A 27229-nucleotide genomic window follows, 5' to 3' on the forward strand; every position below is an offset into this window, starting at 1 on the left:
GACTGAATTGAGGTAGTGACACTGGGAACATAATGAAGTTATCATAAGGTATTTTCCAACTAAATGTATATATTACATTTAAATGTTTTTATCCTAATTCATATAAATGTAAAAAGGGCCGAGATAAATCAGACAAGTAGAGAAATTCCATCCAATCAGCTAACAAAGAAAGTTCAAGATCACCAAGCTGAAACTTAGTGGAGATCTGGGAGAAAGAAAAAAAAAAATGGAAGGAAAGTCAGTAACAGATAAACTATAATTGTTTGTGAAGCGAGGTTAGATACAGTGGAGGTAAAAAAAAAAAAAAAAAAAAAAAAAAAAAAAAGAGCAGTGCAAGTTGTTGAGGAATACAGAGGGCCAGATTCATATAGAGAAGAAACAATGACCTAGATACATTATTTACCAGCAGTAAAGTCCAGCATCTTGTTTATAATATATAAGAAACATAATGGCTACCATTTATTAAACACCTACTATATGTCCAGGACTGAGCTAAGTGTTTTATACAAGCATCCCTAAATTTTACAGTAACACTATAAAAGTGTTAAAAATTATAATACTACTTGACACAAAAGTAAACTGCGGACCAACTAAGTTAAATAAGCTGCCTACAGACAACTGGCCTAGAGGTGTCTCCTCCTGCTCTCGTCTCCATTTTTTTTTTTTTTTTTTTTTTTTTGAGACAGAGTCTCGCTCTGTCGCCCAGGCTGGAGTGCAATGAAACAATCTCGGCTCACTGCAAGCTCCGCCTCCCAAGTTCATGCCATTCTCCTGCCTCAGCCTCCCGAGTAGCTGGGACTACAGGCGCCCGCCACCACACCCAGCTAATTTTTGTATTTTTAGTAGAGATGGGGTTTCACCGTGTTAGCCAGGATGGTCTCGATCTCCTGACCTTGTGACCCGCCCGCCTCGGCCTCCCAAAGTGCTGGGATTACAGGTGTCAGCCACCGTGCCTCTCTTCTCCGTAACCCAGTTTGGCATCAAAGTGTTCACTTGTTCTTTACAGGATTTTGACATGCTGGCAATATTACATGCACATTTATATTTGTATTTATTTAAGCTCATTTATTTTTCTGTGTTATAAAACTAATACAAATTCACTAAAGATGGTTTGCAAATTCAAAAAAAGTATGCAAAAGAAAAGGAATACTATTTATTCACAGCCCCATGATGCAAAGACAATTACGGCCAGCATATATTCCCCTTTCCTGTGTTTAATCCATGGTATCCTTTTTAAACAACTTTTCATTGATGTGTAAGCCACATCAAATGACTGTATGGTTTAACAAATTTTAACAGGCTATGTAACAAGCCCTTAGGCAAAGAAACATAACATCACCAGAATCCTAGAAGCTCCTCTTGAGCTCACTTGCAGTCACTAACCCTGCCAAAACAAACACTATCCTGACTTGCAGCAGCATAAATTAATTTTCTCTATTTTTATACTTTATATGAAAGAAATCATGTACTCTTTTTTTCTGATTTCTTCCACTCAACAAACATTCATTCAGATTTTAAGAGTAGTTAAAGACTGTTCAACTCCACACCTGTAATCCTCGCACTTAGGGAGGCCAAAGTGGGAGGATGGTTTGAGGCCAGAAGTTTGAGGCCAGCCTAGGAAACACAACGGGACCTCATCTCTCTAAAAAGTGAAAAAAAAAACAAACAAACAAACAAAAAAAAAGTGTTCAACTCATTACTATGTCACATCATGTTGTAATAAACATGCCAGAACTTATTTATATTTTCTTCTATTAATGTGCATTTGGGTAGTCCCAGATTGAAGATAATACCAATAGTGCTGCCCTGACATGCTGGTAATTATATTTTGAGTATATACTTAGCAGTGGAATTGCTAAGGCATAGAATATACATATGTCCAGATTTAGTAAATAGTGCCAAATATTTTCTAAAGTGGTTATTACACTAGCCAGCAATTGTAAGAGTTCTGGTTGCTCCACATCCATGCCCACAAATGGTATTTCATGTCGTTTTCATTTGAGCAATTCTGGTAATTATGTAATGGCATCTCTTTGTGGTTTTAATTTGTACCTCGCCAGAGACTAATGAGTTGAATACCTTTCTGTATATTTTGGGCCACTTGAATACATTCTTTTGTCAAGTGTCTGTTTGAGTCTTTTGCCATTCTTCTAGTGGTTATCCATCTGTTTTATTCACTTATAGAAGCTCTTTATATATCCTGGATACACATCCCTTATTAGATACATGAATTGTGAATATTTGCTATTATTCTGTATATTACATTTTCATTCTCTTAATAATGTCTTGTGATTAACAGATGTTCTTAATTTTAAATTAGTCCAATTCGTCAGTTTTTAACTATGACTAGTACTTTTTATATCATATTTAAGAAATCTCCAGCCTAGCAACAAAGCAAGACTCCCATCTCCACAAAATAAAAAATAAAAAATTACCCAGGCATTGTGGCACATGCCTCTAGTCCTAGCTATATGGGAGGCTGAGGTAGTAGGATTGCTTGAGCCCTGGAGGTTAAGGCTACAGTGAGCTGTGATCACGCCACTGCCTTCCAGCCTGGATGACAGGGATCCTCATTTCAAAAAAAAAAAGGAAATCTTTGCCTGTTCCAAGATCAAAAAGATGTTCTAAGTTTTCCTTGACATGTAATATTTTTGCTGTAAGTAAAATCTTAAGACAGTATCACACTTCTACCCACTCAAATATTATATGCATACTATTATTGCACTTACCATAATATACTGATATTTACTTTTTTGTTGTTCTTTCCAACTAGACAGTGAGCTATTCAAGATCAGGGACACTATTCATTGCTATAGCCTCAGAGTATGTGAAAAATCTCTATTGCTTGGATCTATACATAGGTGTAAGAAGGCTGGTTTTACCATGCTGTTTAAATGTTTGAAGATGTATTTTCAAAGGTCTCATTTGTGGTCAGGCGCGGTGGCTCACGCCTGTAATCCCAGCACTTTGGGAGGCTGAGGTGGGCAGATCACGAGGTCAGGAGTTCAAGACCAGCCTGCTCAACTGGTGAAACCCCATCTCTACTAAAAACACAAAATTAGCCAGGTGTGGTGGCACACACCTCTAATCCCAGCTACTCCGGAGCCTGAGGCAGGAGAATTGCTTGAACCCGGGAGGCAGAGGCTGCAGTGAGCTGAGGTCACACCAATGCACTCCAGCCTGGGCAACAGAACAAGACTCCGTATAGGAAAAAAAAAAGTCTCATATGTTGTATTCAGAGTGGGTAAATGTTATTTAAAAAAGATTTCATGTCACATTTTCAATTCCTGTTCATCTTTAGAATCTTCTAAATTGAGAGGATATATTGAATGATTTGAAAGTCATCAACTAATCCAAGTATAGAACTGAAAATATAAACATGGTAAGAATTATGGCACTTAAGCAGAATACAACTTCATTTAGAGGTAAATGAAACCAATTGAAAAATATCAATAAAAAATGCAGGCTAAGCCAGCACAGTGGCTCATACCTGTAATCCTATTCATTTGGGAGCCTGAGGCAGGAGGATCACTTCAGGCCAGGAGTTCGAGACTGGCCTGGGCAATATGGCAAGATCTCATCTCTACAAACAATTAAAAAATCAATTTAATTGTTTAAATCTTATATTTAATATTTTAAAAATTAAATAATTTTTCTGTGGTGGCATGTGCCTATAGTCTTAGCTACTCCAGAGGCTGATGAGGGAGGACCACTTAAGCACAGGAGTTTGAAGCTGCAGTTAGCTATAATCGTGCACTTCAGCCTGGAGGACTCAGGGGGAAAGGGTGGGAAGGAGATGAGGGATAAAAGACCACAAATTGGGTTCAGTATATACTGCTCGGGAGATAGGTGCACCAAAATCTCACAAATCACCACTAAAGAACTTACTCATGTAACCAAATACCACCTGTTCCCCAAAAACCTACGGAAATAAAAAGTTAAAAAATAAAAATAAAAAAAAAGAAAAGAAAAATGTAGGCCACAAAACAATGATTCTATTTCATAAAATGGACCTAAACTATGCTTCTGTCCAAATGGATGGGCTAGTTCAAGATAGGAAACTTAAAATGTATGAAAGTTAAGTTTGTTTCAGAAGATAAATGAAATTCACATGCTCAGAAATGTATGTGATAAAAGGATTTTCTGTAAGAGCTTCTCCTAATGAGAATCACAAAAGAGAAAGTGAAATGAAAGGCTCATTTGGACCAAAGAAGCAACACTTAATTTGGGGGGCAGTCTACCAAGATCATAGTTTAACCAGAAACATTAATGAAGAAAATAGATTTCTTTTAACTTCATATAACGGAGAAAGCAAAAAGAGGTTAGGCAAAACTTACACCCAAAATGATTACTACTGCCACTTTTTATATTCATAGTGGCACACTGCTAATTAATTTAGAGTATATAACAGCAGAAATAGATGAAACCTCAAAACCAAGTCATCAGTTCCCAGCATAAAATTTAACATGAAATTTCATTAATGTCAAGTGTGCTACACAGCTCAAAGGTTAGCTTATTAAGCACTAATAATATTTTTCAAATCCTGTAACAACAGACACCATCACCAAACAAGTTCACAAGAACACGGATAGTTCCATGTGTCAAATGTGACTCACAGGAAAAATTATTGTTGGTTAATGACTATGACAAATTATCTATTTGGGAGTAGCTTTCTCCCATGACTGGCAATAAGGGTTAATTTCTGAGAAATCTATTGGCCTACTGAAAACTGAGCTGTTGGCACATATAAACTAGGCAAGGATTACAAACAGTTTAGGTTGAGCTCAACCACTACCACTCTCCTCCAACATAGCCTTAAATAACCCAAAGTACTTCCCTCCACCTAACCCTTACTTATAGCAAATTTCATCCGAACTCAAAATACTAAGCATGCAATCCTTATTACTGGTGATACTACTTTTAGAAATACTTGTCAGAACAAGCAACAGAAAAATACTCTGTGGAGTAAATCACTCTAAAGTCTGACTCTGCTTCATCTCATCTGCCAATTAGCAGGCAAGGCTACAGCTTAGCTGCTCTTATGTTTAGGGGCCATGGACTCCTATACATGTCTCATGGAAGCTGAGCCCTTTCCCCAGAAAATTTAACAAACATGCATGTGCACTCACATGAATACAAACACACACATACACACACACGCGCGCGCGCACACACATACACACACACGCGCGCGTGCACACACACACACATCAAATTAGGTATACTGGCCAGGTGCAGTGGCTCATGCCCGTAATCCCAGCACTTTGGGAGGCTGAAGCAGGAGGGTCGCTTGAGGCCAGGAGTTCGAGACCAGCCTGAACAAAATATTGAGACCCCGTATCTAAAATAAATAAAATAAAAATTAGCCAAGGATAGTGGCATTCACCTGTAGTCCTAGCTACTTGGGGGGCTGAGGCAGAAGGATCACTTAAGCCCCGGAGTTCAATGATGCAGTGAGTTGTAACTGCACCACACTGCACTCCAGCCTTGGTGACACAGCCAAACCCCGTCTCTAAAAATTTTTTAAAAATAAATATTAGGCATACTACTTCAGGGGATTTAGAGGCCAAACCCTTCCTGGATCTCCTAGAATTCTTGGATCCAGATTATGAAAACTACATTCTGGAAAAATAGAGGTGTATAAAGTATATTTTTGTTTTCTTTTTTCCATGCCCAATTTTTAAAATTACTTTTGATAAATGACTGGGTTCTAGATGAACCCACAAAGTAAGTTTACTGACCACATAATTTGGCATGCCTACTATATTTAAGACTCGGCACTAGGCAACAGGATTACCATGACAATTAAGATATGATCCCTATTCCTAAGAAACTCATGGTACAGTAGGGAAGAAAGGAAAATAAGGCAATTTGCCTTATTTCACCAATGAACTGAGGAATTATCAAATAGGATCCCATTCAAATATTCCTCCCCATTTAACAGCAGAACTTATCCCCACTCATCACATCCATATCTTACTTTCCTCATTTACTCATTCATTCTTCCACAAATATTTATGACACCAACTTGTGACAGGGATTGTTGTAAATTCTGGAACTATATAACACTGACCAAAATATGCATAGTCTCTGCTACAAAGAACTTACAATCCAGTAAAAGACAAGCAAAAATAAATATAAAGCATGTCGGAAAAGCGTGTCAGATAAGTTTTATACATACTGATATGAGCTAGAAAGAAAATAAAGCGGTGTGACGGGGTGAGAACACTATAATAACAGAGAGAAAGAGCAGGGAAGATCTCCATGAAGTGACATTCGAGCAGACACCTGATGGAAGTGAGAGGATAAGTCATATGGATACGGATATTTGGGAAGAACATTCCAGGTCAAATACAGCAAGTACAAGGATCCAGAGGCGACAGCTTGCTGGGAATGCTTAAAGAATGGCAAAAAGGGGGAAAAAAAAAAAGCCAATATGACTAGAGTCAGCTAAGCAAAAGGAATGTGTATATTGGGGGCAGGAAAGAGGTGGAAGGAAAATAAAGTCCAACATTAAAGCCTAACAGTGGAGAAAAGAGACCATGGATGTCCTTGTAGATGATTGTAAAGCCTTAGTTTCTACTCTGAGTGAAAGGTTTTGAGAAATGTGTCATGATCTGATGTATTTTGAAAGAATCACTCTGGCTATATAGTTGACCATTGACTATAGCAAGAGCAGAAGCAGGGAGACAAACAGGACACTACTTTATGACTCTAGGGGAGATATGATGATAATTTGACCTGGGTGGTAGCAGTGGTGATGGTAAAATGGAGCCCAATTCTGAGTCCACTGTGAAAGGTAGGTCAGCAGGATATCCCAAAGAGGAGGAGAAGAATCAAGGATGACAGCAAAATATTTATGGTGCGAACATCTACAAAGAGTTCTATTTCATGACATGGTAAAAACTACAGAAAGAAGGTCATTGTTTGGCGGGATGTGGTAGGTGGGAAGAGGAAGAGGGCTGAAATCAGTAGTTCAATTTTAACATATTGAGATTGGGTTGTCTATAAGAAATTAACTACAGATGTTAGGTTGGCAGCTGTACATTCAAGTCCGGAACTCAGAAGAGAGGTCAGGGCTAGAGCTATTAAACAGGGAATCATCAGCACAAAGTCGATCATTTCAAGTCAGGATAATGTATGAATGCATCTACGGAATGAGTGTAGACAGAGATGATGTTTAAAGACTATGACCTAGGGTATCTAACATTTAGCTGCGGAGATGAGGACAAACCAGCAAAGACAATGAGACACAGTGGCCAGTGAAGTCTGAAAAAAACAAGATGATTGAGATGTCCCTGAAACAAGTATGTCAAATGTTACTTATAGGTCAAATAAAACAAAGACTGAGATTTGACACATGAACTTGGCAACAAGAGGTCACTGGTGGTGACCGAGGCACAAGATGTTCTGGTAAAATGGTGACGAAAGAAGGCCCCATGGAGAGTAGATGAAAGATAATGAGAGAAAACAAAAAGATGTTACCAATACTAAGTATAAAGAAATGTAGGAAATATCTATCAGAGTGGTACATTTTAGACCCTACAGGGCTAAATAATACTATGGTATTTCCTTAAAAGTAAAAGGAAACTGGCCAGGCACAGTGGCTCACACCTGTAATTCCAGTGCTTTAGGAGGCCAAAGTGGGCAGATCACTGGAGGCCAAGAGTTCAAGGCTAACCTGGCCAACATGGCGAAACCCTGTCTCTACTAAAAATATAAAAATTAACCAGGTGTGGTGGCACACACCTTTAATCCCAGCTACTAAGGGAGCTGATGCTTGAGAATCGCTTGAACCCAGGAGGCGGAGGTTGCAGTAAGCCAAGATAGTGCCAATGCACTCCAGCCTGGGCAACAGAGCGAGACACTGTCTCAAAGAAAGAAATAAATAAATAAATAAAAAGGAAACTGTTAACACCCACAGATTACACTGTAACTAAGATAGAAAACTTAAATGTATTATTTTTTGGAAAATGTCTTTTGCAAATGAATTTAAATAGCAATTAATAACTCAATAAATAACAATAGATAAAAAATGTATTGTTTATTACAAACAGTTATTTTAAAAGATAAAAAATATATCAGAAATGCATGGGCCTTATGAAGAAACAGCAGGATAGAAGAAAATAAAATTCTAACAGTGGTGCTAAAAGAGGAAACGACTAGTATAAACCTTTGTGAGGAATGGAAATCTATGATGTAAATTTGCCAATCTAATCAAAATCATGATTCACACTCCTGCGTATCAAGCTATCAAATAAGTAAAGATATTATCCCAGAAGCATGACAATGAACAAAGTATTTCCTTCTTTGGTCAGAACTATATGCTGACTAAAATGCAGAAATGGATGTTCTGAATTGTGTTGGCACTGTGTTACCATCCAGATCACTGATGTCATGATCACTGTAAACTGAATCTTCCACAGAGAACACTCATCAGGCAATAGTGTCCAAAAAACAACTAAACAAAAATTAATGAGGACATACCATGCTTCCAGTGATGTGCTGGTATCAACAGTAAACAAAACAAAGTGAGCATTTACACAAAGTTATAAAAATAAACCACAAGAAAATAGGAAATTACCTATCCCAGGAGCCCATTTCTACCATTTTATTGCAGAACAACACTAGCGTGAGTATGAAAAGATGTGTATGTAAAACGCATAGTGCAGTTTAGTTTAAAATAGAGAAAAGTTGGACACAATCTAAATGTACAAAAGCAAAGTAAACAATAAATAAAGCATACAATAAATAAATAAATAAATAAATAAATAAATAAAACAATAAATCATGGTACATGCATCCAATGAATACCATGAAGCCATTATGTAAATGGTCTACATGGAATCACAAGGGCAGATTCAACAACACATACCGGTATTACATGAAACAGTAAGCTGCAAAATAATATATGCAGTATGAATTCATTTTAGTTCACAAAACAAAATAATAAATCTCCAGGAGACAGAGGAGAAGCTATACAGAAAATCTGTCTGTACTTAGGAATATGGAAGGAAACATATGAAATTAGAAATGTTTATATCTAAGCAGTGGGATTCATGGGGCTCAGAAAGATCAGAGAATAGAAAGATCAGAGGGAGGAAAAAGAGAGAACTTTGTCTTTCACATATATTAATATATTGTTTATTAAATTATTTTTATATTTTAAAAAAGCAGAAAGTATAAAGTTACACATATATCCATGTATCTATTTTATCATACATGTTTCACATCTAATTTCTTTTACTTTCAAGAAATATAGTGTGCCGGATAATGTCAATATCCCTTATTTCCCTATAAATGAATTATTAAAATTAAAGCTTGCATTATTTCTGTAACTAAAGAAAACATTATAAACTCCAGTCAACATGGGATGGTAAACTCCTGTTTTGAGTACACTAATTGGAGAAAAATCAATAAAGCAATAATTATAACAAAAATTCAGCCCAAATAAAATTATTTCATTTAAAACTTCAAAATAATTCATTTGCATCTTTGTGTGTACTAAATGTGAAATTTAAAATCTACTAAGAAAGAATAAGTATCATAAGATAAAGAAAACAAAACAAACATGATTCTATTGAGTTAATTTTTATGTGTGATACGAGGTAAAGTTCTAATTTCATCTTTTTACAGATGGATAGCCTTCAAGTCTATACTTATTTCATAAAAGGGACAACTTATTCTTACTTAAATAAGTAAATAAATAAATGTAAGCACTAAAAACTATAAAACTTTCAGAAAAAAAGCACAGGAGTAAATTTTTGCAATCTTGGGTTAGGCACAGATTTCTTAGATATAACAACAGAAGTATAATACATAAAAGAAAATATTAATAAACAAAACTTCAGGAACATTAAACATTTTTTGTACCTCAAAAGCCAGCATTAAGAAAACAAAAAGTCAAATATACACTGAGAGCAATAATACTTTAAAATCATAAATCTGAAAAAAAAAAAACACTTGACTGCAAGATGTTAAAAAACAAAACAAAATAAAAAACCTCTTACAGCTCAACAAGACAAATAACCAAGTTAAAAAAATGGGCAAAATATTTGAACACCATTACATTAAGAAAGTATAAGAATAGCCAGCCAATAAGCACATGAAAAAAAAAAGAGCTCATCATCCTTAGTTACTTGGGATATAAATATCAAACAAATATCATAATGAGACAGCACATATATAGGAATGGCTTTAATAAAAAAATTCTATCAAAAAGCCATTTAAAAATAGACTGCTAGCTGAAATAATAAGAAAAAGAGAGAAGAATCAAATAAACACAATAAAAAATGATAAAGGGGATATCACCACTAACCCCACAGAAATACAAACTACTATAAGAGAATACTATAAACACCTCTACACAAATAAACAAGAAAATCTAGAAGAAATGGATAATTTCCTGGACACATACATACACAATCCCAAAACTAAACCAGGAAGAAAGTGAATCCCTGAAATAGACCAATAATGAGTTCTGAAATTGAGGCAGTAATTAATAGCCTACCAACCAAAAAAAGCCCAGGACCACATGGATTCACAGCCGAATTCTACCAGAGGCACAAAGAGGAGCTGGGACCATTACGTCTGAAACTATTCCAAACAATTGAAAAGGAGGGACTCCTCCCTAACTCATTTTATGAAGCCAGCAGCATCCTGATACCAAAACTGTGCAGAGACACAACAAAAAAAGAAAACTTCAGGCCAATATCGCTGATGAACATCGATGCGAAAATCCTCAATTAAACACTGGCAAACCGAATCCAGTACCACATCAAAAAACTTACCCACCACAATCAAGTTGGCTTCATCCCTGGGATGCAAGACTGGTTCAAAATACAAAATCAATAAATGTAATCCATCACATAAACAGAACCAATGACAAAAACCACATGATTATCTCAATAGACGCAGAAACGGCCTTTGATAAAATTCAACATCCCTTCATGTTAAAAATTTTCAATAAATTATTAATGGAAAATATCTCAAAATAATAATAGCTATTTATGACAAACCCAAAGCCAATATCACATTAAATGGGCAAAAACTGGAAGCATTCTCTTTGAAAACTGGTACAAGACAAGGATGCCCTCTCTCACCGCTCCTATTCAACACAGTATTGGCAGTTCTGGCCAGGGCAACCAGGCAAGAGAAAGAAATAAAGGGTATTCAAATAGGAAGACAGGAAGTCAAATTGTTTCTGTTTGCAGAAGACATGATTTTATATTTAGAAAACCCCATTATCTCAGCCCCAAAACTCCTTAAGCTGATAAGCAACTTCAGCAAAGACTCAGGATACAAAATCAATATGTAAAAATCACAAGCATTCCTTTATGTCTACAACAGATAGAGAGCCAAATCATGAATAAAGTTCCATTCATAATCGCTACAAAGAGAATAAAATACCTAGGATACAGTTAACAAGGGATGTGAAGGACCTCTCAAGGAGAACTACAAACCACTGCTCAAGGAAATAAGAGAGGACACAAACAAATGGAAAAACATTCCATGCTCATGGATAGGAAGAATCAATATATCATGAAAATGGCCATAGTGCCCAAAGTAATTTATAGATTTAATGCTATTCCCATCAAACTACCAAAGGAGAAACCATCTAGCCAACACAATCCTAAGCAAAAGAATCAAGCTAGAGGCATCCTGCTACCTGACTTCAAACTATACTACAAGGCTACAGTGACCAAAACAGCATGGTCCTGGTACCAAAACAGACATATAGATCAAAGGAACAGAACAGAGACCTCACAAATACCACCATGCATCTACAACCATCTGATCTTTGACAAACCTGACAGAAACAAGAAATGGGGAAAGGATTTCCTATTCAATAAATGGTGGTGGGAGAACTGGCTAGCCATATGAGGAAAACTGAAACCGAACCCCTTCCTTACACTTTATACAAAAATTAACTCAAGATGGATTAAAGACTTAAATGTAAAACCAAAAACCATAAAAACCCTAGAAGAAAACCTAGGCAATACCATTCAGGACATCGGCATGGGCAAAGACTTCATGACAAAAATGCCAAAGCAATTGTAACAAAAGCCAAAATTGATAAATTGGATCTAATTAAACTAAAGAGCTTCTAAACAGCAAAAGAAACTAGCATTAGAGTGAACAGGCAACCTACAGAATGGGAGAAAATTTTTGTAATCTACCCATCTGACAAAGATCCAATATCCAGAATTTATAAGAAACTTCCACAAATTTACAACAAAAAAAAAAACCCCATCAAAAAGTGGGCAAAGGGTATGAACAAACACTTCTCAAAAGAAGACATTTACACTGCCAAGAAACATATGACAAAAAGCTTAACATCACTGGTCATTAGAGAAATGCAAATCAAAACCATAATGAGATACCATCTCACGCCAGTTAGAATAGCGATTATTTAAAAAGTCAAGAAACAATAGCTGCTGGCAAGGCTGTGAAGAAATAGGAATGCTTTTACACTGTTGGTGGGAATGTAAATTAGTTCAATGATTGTGGAAGACAGTATGGCAATTTCTCAAGGATCTAGAACCAGAAATGCCATTTGACCCAGTAATCCCATTATTTGGTATATACTCAAAGGAATATACATCATTCTTCTATAAGGACACATATACACATATGCTTATTGCAGCACTATTTACAAAAGCAAAGCCATGGAACCAACCCAATGTCCATCAATGACAGACTGGATAAAGAAAATGTGGTACATATACACCATGGAATACTATGCAGCCATAAAAAGGCATGCGATCATGACCTTTGCAGGGACACAGATGAAGCTAGAAGCTAACATAGGAACAGAAACCAAAGCACCACATGTTCTCACTCATAAGTGAGAGATGAACTATGAGAACACATGGACCCAGGGAGGGGAACAACACACACCAGGGCCTGTTGAGGGGTCGCGGGAGAGGAGAGGAAACTTAGATGACAGGTCAATAGGTGTGGCAAGCCACCATGGCACACATATACCTATGTAACAAACCTGCACATTCTGCACATGTATCCCAGGACTTAAAGTAAAAAAAAAAAAAAAAAAAAAGTCAGTTAATAACACACATTAGCAAGGATGTAGAGAAACTGGAACCTTAACTTATTCCTTGTGGAAATGTAAAAAATGTGCAAACACTTGGAAAACAAAAAGTTTGGTAGTTTCTTCAGATGTCAGACATAATATAACAAACAATGCAGAAATTCTACATCTAGAGAAATCAAAACATATTTCCATACAAAGACTTTTACATCAATATTCAGAGCAGCATTATTCTAAATAGCTAAGAAATGGAAACAACCCAAATGTCCACCAACTGGTGAATGGAAGAAGTAAATGCTGGCCAAGATACTGTAATATAACTGACATTCTGCTCACTTTTATTTAAATATTTCTAAACAATAATTTTATGAATTCAAACTAGCTCTATACTTAGCCCATGCTCAAGTTTGTAACATTAATTAGTCCAGTCGTATAAATCTGTAGCCACTTAAAATGCTCATAACAAGCTTTCCCACAGTGCAAATGATTTTTTAATGGGAACCTTGTATACAATCCATTTCTAACTCTAATTAGATTTATCTAGAAAAAACACCATTGGTTAAGTGATATACCTAATACTAGCTAAACAAAATGTTAATATACTCTAAGTGGTAGAATACTGTTCCATCTAAAAAGCATAATGACCAACATTAATGAGAAATTGGAAATCTGTAATTTTGGTAGTTATTCACAAATATGCATTTTGTTCTATTTGTAGACAAACATCCTGTTCACAGGGACAACAGCAATATCTTCAAACTTGTAGGCTCCATTTGTACTAACATAAATGCTACTGCATAACAATTACATCTTTATTTTGCTTGGATATATAAATAAAAGTCATTATTTTCACAAGTGAAGTAATGAAAGTCTTAAGTATTAAAGTAGATTACACATAAAGTCATCTCTCATTTATGAGCTATAATTTAATGTGGTTATTATATCTACTGTTAATGTGTAACACACAGCATCTTATAGCTAAGCACTATATTTTAACCTAATAATAGTAGCTATAACATTCTGAAATGTGCCTCATAAATCAAAGCCATAATGCGTGCATTGAGGGTTTGGACTAGCACTTCATGAGATCTAGATCTATTACAATTTGCTGAAAGGGGACAAAGGCAGACAGGAAAGCTTTTAACGAGCTTAAAAAGAAAAGCAAAAGACAATCATTTTGGAAGAACTCTTTTTCCTTGCTAAGTGGAACTTGTAGAGGACTACCAGTGGTCTCCTTCATTTACCGACGGGATTTAATAGAGTAACATGTGCCCACTTGCAGTAACACAGCATGGCCCACTGCAAAGACGCCACCAAGAGGCCAGGCTGACACTTTGTAATTCACTGTAGAAGCAGAAAATAGAAGTCCCCAAAGTCACAAAAGGCTTTTCACAAATTTTGGAAAGAACAAGTGGGTTTCATAATAATTCATAAAGCTGAGCTTAGCAAACACATTGCAATTCCATGCTCAACAGAAAAATGATACACTCCTCACACTGGCCAAAACATCACAGCACCTCAGTAGCACCACATGATGACTGAAAATCCACTTCCTAATTCATTTTAGGAAAAAAAAAATCCACTTCCTAATTTATTTTTACCACTGACTGATCATTATGCAGTTAGTGTTTCCAACTGAGCTTTGTGAAATGTTAACTAGGCATTCGCTAATTGAGAAGCACAATAAGCACACAAAGATAGATGGCATACCTCCAGTGACCAGACAATACCACGTCACACCGTAAAGGGCTAAAATGGAACAGTGAGAGAGAATGCTTAGGGAATATAGAGAAGGGGGCAATTAAAGACTCAAGGAAAACTTCACAAAGAAAATACCTCATATGGAAGGGATAAGAGCACAAGACAAGCACAAGAGCACAAGATAAGACATGTCCTCCAAACACTCTATAAAATAACTCTAAAGGCACCAAAGAGCCTGCACAGAAAATGGTGATATGTTCCCCACCACTGGAACATAACAGATGTTTGAAAGGCATGAAAAGGGATGATGCTGGAGGCAGGCAGAGTAGGAGATGTGACTGGACAAGTTGTGGAGGGATCAGAGGTTCAAAAGGAACAAAACTTCGGATAAAGATCTCATGAAAAGTAGGTCTTCAATTGGACCTTGAAAGACAACTCCTCCTAATACGTGGAACATTTAGTGACCCATCAGCTAGTATAAGAACTGTTCTGAATCCCACAGAGAGAACAGCAAAGAAATGTAATGTGTTTCCACATCCAATGAGGGAAAACAATAGTTGCGGTTCAGTACAACCACAAATCAAAACATGTCAAAGGACGAAGTGTATCCACATCACTCTAGGACCCTAGAAAATGCTATGGCTGCCACCTGAAGGGAGTGAGTGCAACAACAACAAAAGAAGTCCACTGCCTGCAGTGATGGTGCTGAATGCCATCCTCCACTGAATGGTGCATCTTCTAGAGCTCTGATGTCCAGTCTGGTAGACAGTAGCCTCATGTGATTATTTAAATTTAAATTAAATAAAATTAAATACAATTTAAGGCCGGATGCAGGGTTCATGCCTGTATTCCCGGCACTTTGGGAGGCCAAAGCTGGTGGCTCACTTGAGGCCAGGCGTTCAAGACTGGTCTGGCAAACATAGTGAAATCTCATCTCAAAAATAAATTAATTAATTAAATACATTTAATTTCAAATGTGATCCCTTAAGTGCACTAGTGATATTTCAAGTGCCCAATAGCTCTGTGTGACCAGTGGCTACAATGATGAACAGTGCAGGTACGACATATTTCCTTCACTGAAGAAAGTTCTATTGGCAGTGCTGTCCTAGAGTCACCACTGCAGGAGGAAGAGGCAAAAATTCCATTGGGGCAAAAAGTAACATTACAACCCTCTTTGAGATAATCAGATTACTTAGTATTGAACTGGGAGTACACATGCATATTAGATCCATGTTCACCAAATTAAATTTTAATATTAAAGAGTTGAGAAAGGGGTAGTTGCATATATTCTACTCTGGGCAAAAGCTAAGTATCTTTGCCCTAATTCCATCAATAGACTCCACAACTGAAGCTTTGTACCAGAGTTCTAAAAGTAACTGTAAAGTACACAAATACTAATGACTTTGTCAAGATGGATACAGCAAAAAAAAAAGTTAGTGCAGTTCACTTACCACAATAGGTGTCTACCAAAACAGTTACAGGAAAAATAAACGACATTTTACACTGTGAAAGTGAAGCTTACCATTTGACGGAATCTCATGAAAAACCAATCTATATAGAGAATCATCACATCTTAATTTATCTAGCTGGGATGTCAGAAACTGGGCCACTGTCTTTGATCTAAAAAATGCTAATTCTATGTTTCTGGAAATAGTCATGAAAAGTTAAATTCCCTGAGGCAAACACTGACCAAAAGAAGACAGGTTTCAGGGGGCATACTCTTCCTCCTTTGTCTCCCAAGATGGAAGATCCTGAAACACATATAGACTTAATTGCTTCAGACAATTTTATTCATAAGAATCTCAATGAGGAAAAGGAAAACAACGAAAATCCAACACAAAATAAGCAAGAGAATCGAACAAGCACCTAAAAAAGAGGATCTCTCCTGAGCTATCTCCATCTCATTAGTAATCAGAAAAATATAAATCAATTACTTAGATATCATTAAACACTTGGGATAACAGGTAAAGTTTAGGAAACCAACAATAGTGATCTCCTGAATTGGAGTAACTAGCAATCCTGTACACTACTGTTCAAAGTCTAATTGGTAAAACAAAAGAAAAGCATTTGGCATTATCTATTTAGGTTGGATTATATACATATCTCACAACGCACATTTCCAGTGCTAAATATATGCCTGAGAGAACTGTTTGCCCATGTACACTACAGACATGTACAAACGATGACAGTCACATTATTTTTAGTCACCAAAATTGAAAACAAACCAAGGTCAATCAATGTTCATATGAATAAACTGTACTATGCACACTGAAATTAATTTCTACATGGCAATAAAAATGAATAAACTACTGCTGCATATAACAGCATGAATGGATCTCACAAACGTAACACTAAGTATAACTATTTCTATAAAATACAAAAACAGGGAAAACTAAACTATCATATTGAGGGTATGTATGGTACGTATCAACATTATTTAAAACAAAAACAAAAATCACAAAGATCTGGTTACCAGGATTAGTCAGGACAGTGGTGATCTCCGGGAAGGGAGAGAAAAGTTATAAGGAATGAAATACGGAAGGCTGGGCATGGTGGCTCACCCCTGTAATCCACGCACTTTGGAAGGCTGAAGAGGGTGGATCACTTAAGGTCAGGAGTTCGAGACCAGCCTGGCCAACATGGTGAGACCCCCATCTCAACTAAAAATTCAAAAAATTAGCCGGGTGTGGTGGCCCTCACCTGTAATCCCAGCTACTCGGGAAGCTGAGGCAGGAGAATCACTTGAACCTGGGAGGTGGAGGTTGCAGTGAGCGATCACACCACTGCACTCTAGCCTGGCAAAAGAGTGAGACTCCATCGAAAAAAAAAGGAAGTTTAATAAGGAGAGGGTCTGGGGGATTTGGAAGGTGGTTAGGTACTGCTTCTTTACCTGTAGTTTCATGGGTGTCTTCTTTATGATAATTTATTGAGCTGGACATTTTTGGTATACTTTTCTATATGAATGTTATATTTCGCACACACATACAAAAGCTGAAAAGAAAAGTGGTCTGCACACACACACACACACACACACACAACCCCTCTCATCCACAAGGTTAGGTAATCCCATTTTATTCCACTCTCAGCCACCTTTCAAACTCCTCTCCCTCATTTTAACTTACCTCTTGTACTGCTTTACTAGTTAATGGTGAAGCACTGATATTTTCCCCTCCTTCATGATGGATCTGGAAATTCACTCTTTGATAAAGAATCTAAAACAAGAATAGGCTATATTGTAAAGGAGTTATGTTTTTAAATTTACTTCTCATCACAATATAGGCTTGAAATTTAAAAAGTATATTTAAAAAGAAAATTACCTTTTCATAATGATTAGTTTTGGTAACAGACTTCAGGACTTCACAGACAGGTTCAAAAGGATGCAGTGGTTTCAGAAGTGGGGATCAAGTGTGAAAAAAACTGATATACAATGTAACGAATTGTTACAGGCAGTGTGTATGTTCGGGTCTAGAACAACCTCAATTCTTGCCTCCTCAGAAGAAAAAATTTGACTGAGGGGCATATGGCAGAAAAAGAGACTGAGGGGAGTTTTAGAGCAAGAGTGAAAGTTTATTAAAAAGCTTTAGAGCAGGAATGAAAGGAAGGAAGACACACCTGGAAGAGGCCCAAAGGAGGGATTTGAAGGACAAGTGCGGGGTTTGACTTTTGGCTTAGAGCTTTACATCCTGGCATACTTCCAGGTTCTTGTGTCCCTTCTCTCCTGATTCTTCCCTTGGGGTGGGTTGTGCACACGTGCAATGGCCTGCTGGCGATGGGAGGGGAGCGTGCACAGTGTGTTTACAGGAGTTGTACGCATGCCCAGCTGCAGCGTTCTTCTCTTCTCCGGTGGAATGCCCTCACAGGTCATATGCCAGTGAAACTCCACCATTTTGCCTCTTAGGGAACATGCTTGAGCTCACTGGGCAACTCCTGAGATCTTTTCAGGAAGCTGCTGATCACCAGTTTCAGGGTTTTTTTTCTACCTGTAGGGAAACTGTCTTTCCCTGGTGCTGGCTGCAACCAATTATTATCTTACCGAGGCAGTGTGACAACTGCTTGACCCATCTGATGGTCGCCTGACTTTCCTGGTGGGGTGTGGGGGCCCTCTCCTGTCTTGCTCATGTCTGCCTGACTAGCTACCAACTGTAAGAGAATGACTATGGGATGAAAATGTGAATTCTAGAATCTCCTCATACATTTAACAGTGTTTCTCCACAGGGGCACTATCCTCTCCTATGCAGATCTATCCTGTGAATTTTAGGAAATTCAGCATCTCCCCCAACCAAAGCCCACCCCAATTCCAATTTCCAAAGGATCCCTAAGGGAATGGTTGCTCCACTGGCTTTAACCCATATGATTTCTGATATATTTTACGTGACCATTTAGCATATGTTTAATTCACAACACTAACTTTACCCATTATTCTGAATAATTTCTTTCCAAATATTACTTTCTTTCTTTCTCAAGGCTGTCTTGTATCCTTTCTTCCTTACTGTTATAAAGCCAGCAACATTATGTTATGTCGTAACATTTTCATGTCCCTTTTCCATAAGTGACAATCTAGTTTTCTTCCATAAATTAAAATTCTCATACTATTTTTTTAAATGACCACATATCTCAGATACACACACCCAACAACATGTACTTCATACAGGTTAGGATTTCCTTTATCGAAGGACTTACTTCTGTCTGCAGAGAGCTGCTAGCTGCCAAAAGAAGTTCAATGCTGCTAGGAGGGCAATGTGTCAAAGCAAAAGCCATGAGCTCTTGACGAGTGGCCAAGTCCTGGTAACCTTCTGATTGTCCTAACTGGCTACAAACATCCCAACTTTTAGGATAACCTGCAAAATTGGCAAGGAAAAAAAATGATTCCCAAAAGAAGAAGAATATTCAATCTAAGATGACAAATGCAATGGCTTCCTGCTCAGGTCTTGTGGTACCAAAGCAAAATCATAGTCATTAGTGACACATTATTTTATAAGCAGAAACAGATAAGAATCTAAGCTAGGAAAGATTAGGGTGGTTTATTATCCAGAAAGTTCAATGCTACTCTAGACAAGTGTTTCTGACAAACTCTGTTAAATTTTAGATTAACTGACAATAAATGCAAATAATCTACTGAGATTTGGTGTTCTGTGAAAAGGCAGCCATCTGAATTCAGAAGACCTGAGGACCTGGTCCAACCATGCTACTTAGCACTCCTGTGAGAGCTTTAAGAAAGAGCCAAAAGTATCACAATTCTTTTCCTACAAGGACAATAATAACACCTTCTTCTTGGGTTGTTGAAGGAATTAAGTAACATTTGTATTTAAAAGCACAGGTAAACTGCAAAGTGCTAGAAAAAGAGACATTATGATAGATCCTCATACAGAATCACTCACTTTATAGATAAGACAGACATCTAAGGACAGTGACTGAATCACCCCCCAACTCCCAGCAGGGATATTTTTCCTATATATTATACTCTGAATTCTTAAAATACATTTTTATTCTCATTTGAAGGAATTCCAGCCTTAGGCCTATTTATATAAGTACAAAACGTGTAGTACAGAATAATTTTTTCTAAATATGTGAAGTAAAAGTTAATTCAGATATTACCCTTACCAGAATAAAATCATTATAAAGCTCTCCATATGAACAATTTAGATCAGTACATTTTCACAGAGAGCCATAGTTATTCTAAACTTAATGTTGCAAAATCACTCTTAATATTATGGAACACAGCTCATTTATGAAAACAATTTGCTAATGCTGAAGTTGTAAAATATTGAATATTTTTGGAGAGTTTTAAATGTTTTCATAGATGTAAAGCCAAAGATCCTCTCTGTGACCAAAGGTAAATCAGACAACCCTGAGCCCTCTTCTCAGCTAGGCCTTAACCTTGGCCCCCAGCCTTGCTAGGCTGCATACTCCAGTTTTAGCAAAAATCCTACTAAGTCAGTTTAGCCAGAATCCTCAAATTCTCAAGGACTGATCAAATTACTTATCCCTCAGCGGTGATATCTGATGATCCTGGCCGGCCTTCAGCAAGGTCCTATTAAATCATTTTAGCAAGGATCACCCTGCCCTTGATGTCTCCTCTTAATTTTCTATCCACTGACGCTTCAGTCAGCCTGTTGGCTACAAATGTCCAGCTGTCCTTGTTGTATTCAGAGTTGAGTCCAATCTCTCTCCCCTATTGCAGTGGTCTTCATACACATCACAATAGTCCTTGCTGTTATTAACAAGTGTCAGAATAATGTTTTCTTTAACAGTACACGTGCAAAAGTTGCACAAATCATTAGTGCAGAGCTCCATGAGTCATCATGAAGTGAGGCCCTGCATTTTAACCACTCTCTATTAATACATTGATAGTGGGTAGAAAGATGTGTTTGGGCCTTCACATATTCTTCACATATTCAAGCATAGCCATGGAAAGTTGACAATTTACTACAGAGCCCATGATAAGAAAACAACAACAACAACAACAAAAAAACTCCCTATCACACTGAAGAAGGTGTTCCTTACGTGAGGAATTATTCTACAATAAAATCTGATTATCCTGCAGAGACTTGAATTTGAATTTCAATATGAAGAATTTTGGAGTTGCAAACCACTTCCCAATTTCTCAACATCGGTTTGAAAAGCACAGTGCTATCTGATATGGTTTGGATCTGTGTCCCCATCCAAACCTCATGTTGAAATGTAATCCCCAGTGCTAGAGGTGGGGCCTTGGGAGAGGTGATTAGATCATGGGTGCAATTTCTCATGGTTTAACATCATATCCTCTTGGTGCTGTCATTGTGATAGTGAGTTCTTGTGAGATCTGGTTGTTTAAAAGTGGGTAATCCCACCCCTGTCTCTCTCTTTCTTCTGCTCCAGCCAGGTAAGCCTCCTGCCCCCACTCTGCCTTCTGCCATGAGTGAAAGCTCCCTGAAGCCTTCCGGAGGCAGATGCTGCCATGCTTCCTATACAGCTTGTGGAACTATGAGCCAATTAAACCTCTTTCCTTTATAAATTACCCAGTCTCAGGTATTTCTTTATAGCAGTGTGAGAACGAAATAATACACTATCTTTAAAAAAAATTAAAGAATGGAAATACTGACTATATAGACACAAACTAAATAATCTAAAAATTTAAATTTTCTCTTAGATAACAAATACAGGAAATGGCACTGAAATATTTTACATAAAATTATTTTTAAATTACGAGCATGTTTTTAATAGGGACTAGAAAGCAACCAAAATCTCAAAATTCAATGTCTGAATCTGTTAAAATGTTTATATTAACATATAAGTACACAGCCTATATACTTACCAGTGCTCATAAAATGTATCTCAAGCCTCAATGTGGCTGGCTTACCAAGCAGGTCAACTGATTTCAGAACAGACCTTTTCCATTATTCATCACATAAAGAGGACATGAGCAAAGTGTTAAATAAACTGTCTACTCACCTGTGGCCATCAGCTCCTGACAATGCATACTGGCTGCTTTGTAGTCATGGAAGCAAAGTGCCTGCTCCACTAAAAGGATTAGAACCTGTCCCCGCCTTTCTTCTGGGTCCTCACCTGTAAGTCCAAGCAAAGGACTTAATGATTATGACAAGCAACATCAACTGATAGAAGAGCTTGTTAACACTGTCTTTCAAATTACTTCAAAAATAAAACAGAGAGATTAGACGGATTTTAAATGATGAGAGGAAAAAGTTGCTTTGATCTTTCCATCCACTTATGAAGCATGGAATTAGCCGTCAGTCTCCTAAGAGATCAATGATTAATATTAGTTCCTAATTAAAATACCCAAACCAGGAAGTCCAAAATCAGGGTAGTTTGGAGCCCTACAAAAAAGTCTTGGTATTACCAGGGTAAGGGAAAGAGAAGAAAATTTATGTTTCCAAAGGAAAGCAGGTTATAAAACGGGCTTGAAAAATAATGACCAGCAGATTAAGTGAATGGATGAAGATGATGCAGCGATAAACTTCTCATCTTAAAAATTCAACTACTATTTAGAAAATGGAATGCAAACGCTGTCCAGAGCACTGGCAAAGATTGTTCCTTAACAAATTCTCGTTGGGCTCCTCCGAGCCTTACTGGGCCCCATCCTTGGACATAACCTTGAGAGTCCAATTTTAGCACAACTTCTGCTGTCAGTTGTAGCCAGAATCCTCCACTCCAGATATCTGGTCATCCCTGATATCTGATCAAATCCCTCATCCCCGCCACCAACCCCCTGATGTTATCTGGCCACCCTGGCCAGCCCTCAGGCAAGAATTTGTACCCTGTTAAGTGGTTTAACCAGAATGTCTCCTTACCCCAATGATTCTTCTTTATAATTTTCCATCTGCCCCAACTTAGGTTCCAACATAAGTAAAACCTAACTCAATGGAAACAGTAAAATCAGACACAACCAACTATAACTAGGGACTACCCACATTAACTAATGAAGTATTTTCTTTGTCCACAAACACCTTATACAATTTTCCCATCACACCCACTCAGAAGAGCCCTGAACCACTGTGAGTTTGGTGCTGCCTGATTCATGAATTGCTGTCTGCTGAAAATAAACCCTTAAAATTTTATTGTGCATAAGTTTACTTTTAACAAGCCCAATTTAGTAGTCCCTATACCTATAGTGCAGAGTCTCTCTTACAATTTTTTGTTTGTTCGTTTGAAGAGACAGGTCTCCCTAAGTTGCCCAGGCTGGTCTTAAACTCCTGGGCTTAAGTGATCCTCATGCCTCAGCCTCTCTCATTTAAACATGCGTCAGGGATAATTTTTTCATTAACAGCACCCAAGGATCTCAATCACACAGATGTATGTATATAAAAATGGGGATGAAAAAGACAATTTATAATATCTTTAAAGCAAGTCTTTCATTATTAACTTTACCCTGTGTAAACAGGATCACTATGAGATAAATAGGAATGGGATATAGCTCCCCCTTCAAGCATTTTTTCTTTTGGCTTCTCTTGTCCAACTGATCACAAAACCCACACCACCACCTTGCTGGCAATATACCCACTAACCCTTAGTCATACCAAGAGAATGGCCATTCTTCTGTGCTCTCATGATGTTTGACCATGCCTTTTACTTAAGGAATTCTGGGAAATGGACTTAAGGAAATCTAAATATCAAACCAAGGTTGTGGAGTGTCTTTCCTGGGGAACAAAGGCTGGAAATGGATCTGCAGCCTGTTGCTACCAGCCAGACCACCAAGTGACCCATTACTTAAGGTAACTACGGCAACCAAATAACACCGACCTGCATGCCCTACCACTCACCTGCGCACCCTACCACTCACCTGCGCTGCCCTACCACTCACCTGCGCTGCCCTACCACTCACCTGCGCTGCCCTACCACTCACCTGCGCTGCCCTACCACTCACCTGCGCTGCCCAGCCCAGCCGGCGTACTTTACCACAGATATCAATTCCTGCTCTTTGCCTAAAAACAAAAACAAAAAATCCCTACCGTTTTTTTCAGGGAGTCTACAGAGAGTCCTTGTGCCTCTGCTGTCTCCCATGTGCTTGAGCCCAAGCCCTAAAATAAAAGCCTTGACTGGGAAAGCTGCTTGGCCGTGTGTGTGTGTGTGTGTGTGTGTGTGTGTGCATGCGCATGTGTGCGTGTGTGCGTGTGCATGTATTTATTTATTTAGAGATGCAGTTTCTCTCTGTTGCCCAAGCTGGAGTACAGTGGCACTATCACTGCTCACTGCAACCTCGACCTCCCAGGTTCAAGCAATCCTCCCACCTCAGCCTTCAGAGTCACTGCGCCTACAGGAACATACCATTAAACCTGGCTAACTTTTTTAGTTTTTGTACAAACAGGGTCTTGCTATGTTACCCAGGCCAGTCTCAAACTCCTGGACTGAAGCAATCCTCCTGCCTCAGCCTCCCAAAATGTTGGGATTAGAGGCGTGAACCAACACATCTGGCTTGTGTTCATTTTTACTACGTGAGGAGCCAAACGGCCTGTGATCTGCAAAAACCACAACATTACTATGCTAGCCAACACACTATCTACATTAAATTTTTGACTTTTTTTCCTTCTAAAGGCTAACAGAATGAAAATAATTTGGGGTTCAAGGGATCACAGTTCTGGTATGCAGGTTATTTCAAAGTGAAAACATTTGAGCTACAGAAGATGCAGAAAGAAACCCTAACTGAATTTATCTTATCTGAATAAAGCAGTGTCTTTCTAAAATAAAACTGCAATTAAACCCCCTCCACAGGAGTTTCCTGAGAACTCAGTTGGAACAGAAACTGTCAGTTGCATCAAAAAGCCCAACAGAAACCTTCCATACTTTCCCACTGAAGCCCTAGCCCCTCCCACTCCATCCCCCTTTTTGTTACGTTGGTATATAAACCTTACTTCTTGCTATTCAAGAGTTATTAATCACTAAGTGACTTCTGCATGCATATGTAAAAAAAATCTTGTTTTTCTCCTGTCTATTGTCAATTAATTCACAGGCACCTGACCAACCATTTGAAACAAAGTAGATGAAGAAAAAGTTTTCGCCCCAACAGGGACTTTAAACATTTTTGCCAGGTCTTTTAAAAGTATTTTCCCCTTTGAGTGTTCTTAAATGACAAATATAAAGGGGGAAAACCTTAAACACAAAATAAGTTTATAGTTTCACTGACACTACTAATCTTTTATTATCAGAGTAAGTTTCTAGAGTCTAAAAATATACAAGAAAAATTCAGCTCATGTTAAAAGATCTAAAATTATTTTCCAAAAAGTTTTAGAAAATATTTTTAAAAACATCTTACATAAAATATTTTATTTATTTACATAAAATATAGGTTTTCATTGCCCTTTCAACATGTTCCTTTACTTTTCACTCTCTTAAAAACAAATTATTTGAATGGTAGGCTATCAGGACAAAAAAAAATTGTGATTATCTTTTTAATAATCTTTATTATCTATTAAAAGGTAAGCTTTTGGCAGACAGGGGTTAGTTCATAGTTGGATGCTCAATACCCAGCATCAAGTTATGCACATAATAGAGAGGCTCAAAAAAATACAGTCATGAGTTGCTTAACTAGAGGAATACATTCCATGACATACATCATTAGGCAATTCCATCTTGAGCAAATATCATAGAGTGCACTCACACAAACCTAGATGGTATAGCCTACTACGTATCTAGGCTATATGGTATAGCTCGTAGGCTACAAACCTGTACAGTATGTTTCTGTACTGAATACTATGGGCAACTGGAATGCAATGGTAAGAATTATGTGTATCTAAACATAGGAAAGGTACAGTAAAAATATTGTACAAAAGATAAAAAATGGTAACTCTGTATAGGGCATTTACCATGGATGGAGTTTATAGGACTGGAAGTTGCTCTGGGTGAGTCAGTTTGTTGGGTGGTGAGGGAATGTGAAGGCCGAGGATATGACTGTACACTACTGCAGACATTATAAACACTCTACACTGAGGCTACACGAAATTTAGTAAAAAAAATATTTTTCTTTCTTCAGTAATAAGTTAACTATAGGTTACTGTAACTTAAAAAAAAAAAAAAAAAAAAAAAAAAAAACAAAAAACAGAATCTCACTGTGTTGCCTAGGCTGGAGTGTAATGGCATGATCAACAGTTACATAATTCACTGTAACCTCATGAACTCCTTGGTTCAAGGCAGCCTCCTGTCTCAGCATCCTAAGTAGTTAGGCCTACAAGCATGCATCATCACACCCAGGAAATTTTTTATTTTTTGTAGACACAGGATTTCACTATGTTTCTCAGGATGGTGTGGAACTCCTGGCTTCAAGTGATTCACTTGCCTCAACCTTCCCAAGTGTTTGGATTAGAGGCCTGAGCTGCCATGACCAGCCTTTTTTTTTTTTTTTTTTTTTTTTTTTTAACTTTTTAAAACATTTCTTGTTAAATACTAAGACACAAACATACATATTAGTCTAGCCCAAACACTGGGTCAGGACATCAATATCACTTTCTTCCACCTCCACCTATTGTCCCACTGGAAGGCCTTCGGGGCCATAACACATGGTGCTATCATCTCCTATGATATCAATGCCTTCTGGAATCCCTCCTGAAGGACCTGCTATTTTACAGTTAACTTTTTTCTTTTATAAACAGGAGGCGCACCTTTGAAAATAACACAGTATAGTAAATATATAAGCCAGTAATGTAGTCATTTAGTATCTTTACCAAGAATTATGTGCCAACATAACTATATGTGACAAACTTACACAACTGGCTGTATAGGAGGTTTACATCTCCATCACCACAAAAAGGTGAATAATGCGTTACAACGGCTGATGTCACTAGGCGACAGGAATTTTCAGCTCTATTTTAATTTTATGGAACCACCATTGCATATGAGATCATTGTTGACCAAAATTTCATGTACCATTGCTGTGCAGTATGACTGTAAATTCTCAATAAAACAGGCACACAGGCCAGGCACGGTGGCTCACACCTGTAATCCTAGCATTTTGGGAGGCCGAGGTGGGTGGATCACTTGAGGTGAGGAATT

General features: G+C 37.6%; 1 protein-coding gene across 1 annotated transcript in view; it reads right to left on the minus strand.

The window, feature by feature from the left end:
* The window catches only part of NBAS (NBAS subunit of NRZ tethering complex), a 388298-nt gene that overhangs the window by 166032 nt on the left and 195037 nt on the right, over positions 1-27229 (minus strand). Inside the window, exons 33-35 of the mRNA XM_030800558.1 lie at positions 22181-22294; positions 19430-19587; positions 17872-17961 (exon numbers count right to left, since the gene is read on the minus strand). Coding sequence (XP_030656418.1) covers positions 17872-17961; positions 19430-19587; positions 22181-22294 — 362 coding nt within the window. The remainder of the gene's footprint in view (positions 1-17871; positions 17962-19429; positions 19588-22180; positions 22295-27229) is intronic.

Source organism: Nomascus leucogenys, chromosome 19, assembly GCF_006542625.1.
Source record: "Nomascus leucogenys isolate Asia chromosome 19, Asia_NLE_v1, whole genome shotgun sequence".
Classification (NCBI taxonomy): Eukaryota; Metazoa; Chordata; class Mammalia; order Primates; family Hylobatidae; genus Nomascus; species Nomascus leucogenys.